This window comes from Carex rostrata, chromosome 32, assembly GCF_964058835.1.
Source record: "Carex rostrata chromosome 32, lpCarRost1.2, whole genome shotgun sequence".
Classification (NCBI taxonomy): Eukaryota; Viridiplantae; Streptophyta; class Magnoliopsida; order Poales; family Cyperaceae; genus Carex; species Carex rostrata.
In genome coordinates, this window is record NC_135949.1 from 861662 (window position 1) to 871260 (window position 9599).

The 9599-nt window shown below is 36.8% G+C and overlaps 1 protein-coding gene across 1 annotated transcript; it reads right to left on the reverse strand.

The window, feature by feature from the left end:
- Positions 1–202: 202 nt before the first annotated feature.
- Positions 203–9373, reverse strand: PSAT1 (phospholipid sterol acyl transferase 1). The gene is made up of 17 exons (XM_078296930.1): positions 9203–9373; positions 7544–7866; positions 7073–7208; positions 6711–6855; positions 6154–6323; positions 5772–5848; positions 5005–5224; positions 4042–4225; positions 3633–3732; positions 3294–3388; positions 3038–3089; positions 2881–2952; positions 2154–2322; positions 1210–1314; positions 1037–1121; positions 770–853; positions 203–506 (listed from the first exon to the last, which is right to left on the reverse strand). Coding segments are annotated over exons 2-17 (1950 nt in total). The 5' UTR covers positions 7799–7866; positions 9203–9373; the 3' UTR covers positions 203–505.
- Positions 9374–9599: the final 226 nt, after the last annotated feature.

Sequence of the window (9599 nt, forward strand, 5' to 3'; positions counted from 1 at the left end):
ATTTTAGTGGTTCTAGATCAAATTTACCCAGAAAAACTAATAGTTCAATCTTTTTTTTCCTGCTGAACTCCCAATCAACATCTCAACTTGGTCATCAAACAACCCAACAGAACTCCTTTCCATTTTAGTCACCTAGCACTGTAACAGATAATATTAAAAGTGCAAATGTTATATTCCAAAATAGGTTCTATATGTTATACTATGAGAAATTCAAATCTAAATCAAATTGAACTAAAACCAATAGGAGAACAAAACGTATGTATATACATGACATTGTATGTAAGGCTCAAATAATGTCATATTAACAATTGCTATTGGCTGAATCAAACAGACGTGTCAACTAATTCCTTATAAAATATGTGCACTGATCTCAAGAAATCATTTGTGTTCTTTCTGGAACTGCAAAATCAAGCTATTCAGGAATTGAGTGCTCTAGAACAGTTGTATCACTTTAGCGTGTCAATAAGCTGCATTGCTTGCTAAAATATGGTTGGAGAAAAAACAATCTGCAATAAGAAAATTTGGTTTTGGTCAGCATGAGAAGGATTACCCTAAAACCAGTACATGAGCATGCCAGCTAAGAATTGCCTGTAGGAGATCTGATTCGTATATTATCTAACACAGAAATAAATTGAAAAAAGACGCATGTTTTATGTGATCTTGTTGGTACCCCAATGGTAATGATATATAATTGACTGGTCCATACTGATACAGGATCTAACTGAAATGTATTTAAATCTGGAATGGATAGGTGAGAAGGAAAACATACCACTCTAAGTACTGGAGGAGGAGATTGACAGCGGATTTCTTTAGTCGGCAACTCTGTCCTAGGTGCACATCACCAAAAGCATATCTGCAATCGCAAAAATGCAGTGTTGAATAATTCCACATAGAGAGAGAGAGATGTGCTGTGATGTATTGCATGATGTATCTGTAAAACTGTGTTGATGTATAAAACAACTTAACTGCCACTGTCAAGTCTTTTGAGAGAGAGAAAGAGAGAGAGGGGGGAGGCAGAGAAATGATAACAGTAAACCTGTATTCACAGTGATCAGGCCAAGCGCATCGAGCCTTTCCATAATCCCAGTAACAGTCAACATCTCGTAGCGGACCTCGCACAGCTGTTCAGAAAATGAAATCAGCAAAATATGTACAATCAATGTAATTTTTGCATAAAGAGAGAGAGAAAGATAAAAACATAGTATATACCCTTGGTCACAAACTTGGATGTGGCATCAGGATGGAGCTCATGCCACATTTGAAGCCAGAGCTCACGCATCAGAACTTGCAACCTCACAATATTCCTATGATTTGCTGCTTATAGATAAAAATTTCTGGTCAACTAAAAAGCATACACTAAATTCTTTTTTCATACTACAGTACGTCCCAGGTCAACTAAACAGCATACAATAAATTCTTTTTCCATACTACAGTACGTCCCAAGCGGTAAGTCTTATTGTTTTGCTTTCTATAAATCTTTGTTTTCTGGTTCTTATATATGTGCAAAGGGATGAGAATATCTTTGTTGTTTAGTAGTACTTCATTTTTTCCCCAATAAATTCAGGAATTAATTGAAATGATCTATGAGTGCAAACATCAGGCTCTCATTCTGTTCTTATTCTATGAATATTTGTTATCAATACTTCCCTTTACGTGTTGAGCAATCAGTAAGGGTATTCTTGAAAAGTGAGGCCATTACAGAGTTACAATTAGAATAAATTGGCAGATCTAACAAGTATGTGATAATTACACAACAATTTATATAATTGACAACACATTACTGTTCGACCTTCTTAAACCATCTTTTAAGACAGCATCCTTGTTTTCCATAAATATCTTAATATACTAATATAAACTTATCATATTTTACAGAGATATCATACAGACTAATTCATTGCATAAATATGCTAAACAAAAATTATCAAACTTCTCCTAGAAAGCTACATCTCCATGTTATATAATTACTTGCTGCTAAATTTTGAAAACAAAAAAGCATCTTTACTTTCTTCACAAATTTGAAAAATCTAATTTATGTTGTTCCCATAACATCAATTCTTGTGTGAACATCACCATCAAACACAGTATGGTAAGGCTAAAACATTCCTTTCTAGGGGTAAAAAAGGAAAAAAAAGGGGGTAAAACAAAAGATTAACCTTTGTCGATCTCCCAGACAGCTGTCCTTGACCCAGGAAGGCTCTCAGCATCTTCATAATAGGTTATGTACTTAACCCGAGGAGCCCTTGTCATATTTGGAAGTACATCATGGTCTGCATGGTGATTTACATTTAGCTTTACCTGCACGTCAGACCCATCATGCTCAGCCTGCACAAGCACACAGAAACACACCCGTCAAAAGAAAATCCACCTAGAAAAAAAAGGAGCAGATCAAGAAGTCTCAAAATTAATATAAATTGAGTTTTGGACTATTCATAAAAGTCAAACACCCAAGCATATGCTCATATCTCAGAAGTTACTCGATTAATTCATTCATTATTTCTCAGTGTTATAGTACATTATCATGCTGCAGTACATATTCCCCAGTACCAAGATGTAATGCTACCCTTTTTCTGTCACTCTTTAGTATTGTGAAATCAGGGAATCCGTCAAAATGGTTTAATAGGCCGTTTGCTGGTTGCCAGAGATGAGATTTTCATCTTTGGAAGTGCCAGTAGTGTAAGGCGACACATCAGCTTTATTATATACTTAGTTGGGTTAATATTGCTAAATCTGGGCTAAACGGAGGCTCTAACACAAAGTTAATCAAAGCAAAAGATGAAATTGTAATCCAGTCAATTTTAGCTATAATTAGATGAAGTAAAAGACCATCACAACTATCTAAAAGTTACTAAATGATATTGTAGGATACTAAAATGGAAGTACCTGGGGAGCTCTAGTAATATTCACTTTAGGACCCAGCCATTTTTTGCACCATGAGAGGGAATTGTAAGGAACCTGTAAGTAAAATACATCAATCCTGGTCAACAGCTTGAAACTCAAGTTCAGGAGCATTTGAAATTTTAAGATAAGTGTTACATACCACTCCATCTCCACTAGTCTCACTAGCATTTCCAGAAACAGGTATGCCAGATCTGATAAATGAAAAACTTCTGAAGATTAGAAAGATCTCATAGGCAAATACGAGGTGGGTGGGTGGGTTTGTGTGTGGGAGTGTGTGTGTGTGTGTGTGGGGGGGGGGGGGGGGGGTTGGTTCCTTATCATTTATGTACCTTTCGATATTAGCAAAGAAGTAAAGAGCATAAAACAATAATTCCTATTGTTTCCATGATACCTGCCTTGAGAGAAGGGTTCCTTCGAATTCATATAACACATCAGTTATAAGCCAGTTGTCAGGGTACGGCTTCCCACTCGGTGCAAAATAGTATCCAACCTTCATGATAACAGGAAAAAAAAAAAAATAATGTTATTCTGATTGATAAGAATAACAACTAAAACAAAAATGACTTAGTTTTGGCTCTGAACACTAAGCCCAGCCAAAAAGGTTCTCATTAAAAGCCCTAAACAAATAAATTAACTTCCAAAAAAGATCATTCTAAACCAACAATACTACATCTTGCAGTCTACATGTTAGTATATGTAACAGCCATATTTGAAATCTTTGAAAACCAACTAACCTCTGTCTTGGAATCAATTCCATAAATGCAAAATATGTTCTTTAGCGGAGGTCTCTCCCAAGGGGTTAGTGGATTCAGCACCGGGTCATTCTTGTAATACCTGAATCCAAACTACTATCATATACGCAAGTGAAATTTGAATTTCTTCTTATTTCCATTTTTAGAACTTTTTAAATCCATTTGGTGAAACAATGTTATAGAAGATATAAAATCGTCCCAATTTTGCTCAAATTTTATGACGGTAGTACAACAGCAATTGGAAATTAATAAATGTAAACAATCAAATCTTTTTTCTTTTTCTTTTTTCTCCATTTCTGTTTATTTGTGTTTTATGCAGCAATTAGGATTATGTGAAGTCCTAATCCAGCAGCTGAGAAGCATAGTAATAGAAACATAATTTGCTCATTACTTTTCTAGCTGATAAATGAGCCTGCTACTTTCAGGTTCAAATCGCTCAATTGCTTTGAACATGGTGCCATCAGAGAGTTCCTTTGGAGAAAAAGACAAGAGGATGGGATCTAAGTCTTGTTCCATCAGAGATGTCATGTTTTGAGCCACTTGTGCCATCGGCATTGTAGGGTATGCCTCTATATCTGAAATAGAAAGAACACATGTACTATTGGTTTTTCCATTAACCATTTATTTCTGTTTGCCAGACATCAGAGTATGGCATTAAGTAGGGTGCAGTAAAATATGGCATAGTTCAGGTTCAGAGTTCCTTATACCTCAATCACATGTACTACAGTAATAATTAGTTTAGTGTCACTTTATAACTCGAGCCAACCAAAATTTAGAATTGGACAAGGATGGGCCAACTGGGTGCTGATTAAAAATTTGTATTACAAACAGATAGGCAAGGACCAAAATTGTATTTAAAGAAAGAACTGTATTAAGCCATCAAACTAGTGTTACCAGAAGAACCATAGAACCTTAGCAGTTTCTTTGGTCTAGTAAAATGTTTCCATCCAATATGCCACTTTACATAGTATAACTTTGAATGAGAGGAAGATAGTTTGAAAAGATTTCTATTCATTGATTCTACAATTAAACTGAAAACAAGGTTTCTGTATATAAAGCAATCTGAAATCTCTAACTATGATTTACATTAACCATGGTTAACTAAGCTATGGTGAGTATTAACTAAATCAAGGGTGTAGGAAGCGCGAGAAACTGAGACAAGGAGAATAATCTTCTGATGAAGACGTTGGAGAACTGGAGGTGTCCAGTGTAGCCATAACACATAGTTTACTCTAGCATTCCTTGATAACCTTTCCATGATCTGGATGTGCTTCATGAAACTTTTGTTCATTTTTGGGGCAAACTAAAATTTCCACAAAGAATAGGACAAAACAAAGAGAGAGAAGATTGAAACCTGGATATGTGGGGATCTCGATATTGATGAGGTCAGTGGGCCAGTTCGGCCAGCCCGAATGGGACTCTTTCTCTTCACAGTGGTACTTGTGCCGATCACCTTCCTTCCCCTCAAAAAAACGCTTCCACTTCCACTGTATATTATCCGCTCTGCAGTGGTGTGAGAACGGGTTAAGCCACATTGATGACCCATATGAGTTATACATCAACCGTGCTGTTCCCTGTAGAATTAAGTCAATACATGTTTAGATTATTTTATCTAATCAAATTGAGTAAGTTTTCACCAAAAATATTCCAATTTTATATCCCAGAGGTTGCCAATCATCTGGATGCTAGCTGTTAAAACTTAAAACACAGTTACAGGAAGGTACCGTTGTTGCCACTCAAGACCAGTAATGAAACTGTTTAATAATGAACATCGAATCTTATCTGGATTAACATTAAATTTGATTTAAATATTTTCCCAAAAGGTAAATAGTCTCCTAAGTCATGCTCAGTACTGGACGAAACCAATGATTAGACACCAAGACTGTCGTGTTTGCCACCATTAAAAGTTAATGCCGTCAGATGTAAACCAGCCACAAGTCTATTATTATATTCACAATTTATTCTCCAATGAAAAGTAACAAATCCCCCTTAAAATTTAGCCCTCTTTGAGGAAAAAGAAATGAATCTCCTAAAGCATATTTTTGTCTGATACAATTGCTAATAACCCAATATTAGATAAGAAATACTAAATTACCAGGAAAAAAGCTTGAGAAAACAGACCTCATTAAGTGGAAGACCGAATGTATTACCAGAAAGAGTGGCTTTGACTGATTCAGTTGCACCAAGAAGTGGAGCACCTGAGTCACATATCCACACCATAAGATCAAATATTTTTAGACAAGTACTGGGAATACTCGTAATAAGACCAGTAATGTGTCATATTTATCTAATAAGAAATGCATTTTTCTCTTTCCTTCTATGAATAGATTTGACTTCTAATGAGACCCTAAGTTTTGAGTTCCATCCACACAGACTTTGTGAACAGACAAAATACTTAAATGTGGACTAAACAGCCAATACCAGACCAGTTAGTTTTTTTTATAATATATAGCTGGTTTGCAATGAGTACAAATTAATTAAGATAAATATGGATGTCATGTACCAACTGCAAAATAGGCTAGAATATGTTCATCAAGCCATTGGATATAGTGTTTTGGGGCAATCTCAAGCTTCAACCATTCCAGAAAGTACCGAAACACATTGTTTCCCATAGAATGAGCAAATACAAAGGAGGGCCCACCACGCAGCTTCAGTGCTGTCTCAAATGTTATTCTGTAGAATAAAAAATAGGCTAAAATGAACATATGTTGCAGATGTACAAGGAAAAGATGAATCTTACCACCGTATTAAGGATCACTAAAAATCTCTCAAAAGTCAAAACTAGCCTGATATAATTCTCTTTAGTACCATTTTAGATTCAATATGGTACATAACTTTTCCAGTCTATTGTACCATTCTTGATTGTGTAGAGCTTGGGATCTTTGGCTGTTTCAATTATGATGTTGCGAGCATTTATCAATAAATAAGTAAATTAATAGACAGTAAGGATACACCATTGTCTTCTGCCAAAGGGTAATAATCAAAACATGTTGGCTTCAATTCACGGTTTCCATTGTTGTAGTTCTAACATATGCAAAAAGATCGAACTATGATACTCACTTGAGTTTATGAAAATAAAGATCTCTCTCTTCAAGCGTAGAAGGTGCTAGCCTCCAATCATATGGAGCTGCGATTATTGCATTTGCCTCAATTCCAAACTCCACACACCATTTTAACCATTCCTTCCAGACAGATGATAGAGGACCTAGAATCAATAAAAAAGGAATCATATATTATAATATAATATAATATAATATAATATAATAATAGTAGAAGTTTGAAAATTTCAATTGGAAAATCTTATTTTTTGTTTACAAAGCTTAATTCTTACATAACCTATATGTCAAGGACACTAAGAACTATTAATTGTACTGGAAAAGAAGATCAGATAATATCAGAAATTCACTAGATATATTTTGTACCAGTTATATAGCCCGGATCAAGCTCTGTGATAGCTGAAAGACCAATATCAGGTCTGGATTTGCAGTCTGGATGATCACTTTGGGTGTAAGGATCCAATACCATGCATTTTAACCAGCAATTGACAGCTGACAATAACTGCAGTTTTAAATAGTAAGAAAATAGTGAAGAAAGAAGTGGCGATAAGTGATAACTTTTAGCACTAAAAGAAAAGTATACGAGTAAATCAATTGATGAGCTTGAACTAATAACTAGTCTATGAACATCAATATAAGAAGAAAAAAGAACATTAAAATCGCTCCTAAATATCTAAAACTTTGCATTAACTGTATGAAAGGATACTCCAATACTCCAATACATTGCTTAATAATTACATCCATATATAAGTAACAATAGACTAACACTAAAAGGGATCTAATAATTTACTAGAAAACATCAAAAGTACAAATTATGGAGTGTATGTAATTAATTACCTTGGTAGTATCAAGCCAGACTGCATCGAGCGGGTTGAAATCGAAAGGGGAGTATGGACAATCGAGCACAGACCACGCTCTGAGCTTTGTCGAGGCAAAACCCGGTATGATAACCCCCGATAGCTTCCCGTAGTAGCTCTTCTCTTCACTTCTGACATCGCCACTTGACCTCGCAACGAGGAACAGTAACACGATGGTGCGAAGCAGTGACGCAGCGAGGAAGCGGTGATTGTACCGCGCGGTGAGCCCACTCATCGCTAGTTCGTTACTTCTTCTCGATCTCTGTGAAGAGCTGCTCCTATTTATGCTCTCATCAGTTGAACCTGTTAGAGCGTTAGTTTCATTTCTGTTTCGTTGTCTGCACGAGAAAATCATTAATTCATTTCACCTAAAGTAACTCACATTTTGGGTTTAGATCTAGACCGTTAGATCTGTTTTGGCATGACTATTAAAGTTCTCGGTGCATTCCACCTCGTTCACCCGGATTTTGATCAGACGGTCAGTATCTGAATCAAAATTTGAGATACTTGAGAGGATCCGTACACACAAATCCTCCCCATTCGGTGAGAGTTATTATTATATTTTTATTGGGGGGAGTTCGAGGTGTCACCGGAGAACTATCGATCCATTCAATTGAAATTAAATGGTTGTGAGTCAACCAAGTGTCTAGGAGTGAATTTGACTTGACTTCCCGATAAGCCATTAGACAGGAAATGCTGGAAGCTGCTGAACCCATGGACACTTGGTCGAGTTCACATGGAAGCTGCGATACCTCTGAGGTGACAGAATATTTCTGTTTATATCGGACCGTTCGATCAGAAATCAAGCTATAATTCGGTCGGGATGAAATGCGCATGGACACTTTAATATTCGTACGGATTCGGATCCAGACAACTATTATATATACTTAATCCTTCGTCTAAAGACGACTGTTCACCTGAATTAAAATGAACATTACTTCTGACAGGTGAGACCCACTTGTCAATAACACATTTTGAGCTCCCTTCAATTTTTTTTTTCTTTTTTTAATTTTCGCCTTCCTTTTCTCTCTGGAAAGTTCCTCTCCGGTGGAAAATTCAAACCTATCAACCGTTGGGACCTATGTTGCATGGATACGGGTACGGGTATCGTGTCGGATACGACACGGGTACGGGTATCGTGTCGGATACGACACGGGTACGGGTATCGTGTCGGATACGACACGGGTACGGCGACACGGCAATTCTCAAAAATAGAGGATACGACACAGCTATTATATATTTATTATTTTAATTATATTATTAATTCAAATCTCATGTTACAAGTTATCCAACCTTCTCCGAGTAACAAACTGATTTTACATATATATGCTTGATTTTGGGCAAGTTATCCAACCTTCTTGACATTTTGTTTTCTTTATTTATTTTTTAATTATTAATTCTTGTTGACAATTTGGTAACATTACATTCAATTCAAAGTCATAACTATTAGTATTGGATGTTGGAATTAACCAAATTCTACATCGTAGCTATTAATTTGAGAGAACTATCAATATTGTTTCTTAATTCCTATGAACCAGCAATTCTGTTTATTTGCTAACAGAGGCTTGTTCCTATGGCGAGCTAAATAATAGCTTCAAAGTAAAATAAGAGAGATGGCCCGAGAGAGAGGAGTGCTTACCCGGCAGTAGAGAGGAGAGAGATGGCCGGAGAGAGAGGAGACGGAGAGGAGACGAGTGCTGTCGGCGGAGAGGAGATGGCCGGAGGCGTAGAGAGAGAAGACGGAGAGAATCGGTATTCGGTAGAGAGATGGCTGTCGGCGGAAGAGAAAAGAACTCACGTTCTTTTTTTTTTTTTGGATTTTGCTGCGTAGCGCTGCAGACAGAGAGAAACTGAGAAAGAAAACCCTATTGCCGTGTCCCGTCCGTATCAGATTTTTCAAGCCGTGTCGGCAGGGGTCAACTAGGTGTCGGAGACCGTATCAGACGGGTAGGGGGACATGCCAGCTGGCGTGTCTGACACGCATCGTACGCGTGTCGGGTACGTGTCGGTGTCGGATACGTGTCGGACACGGATAC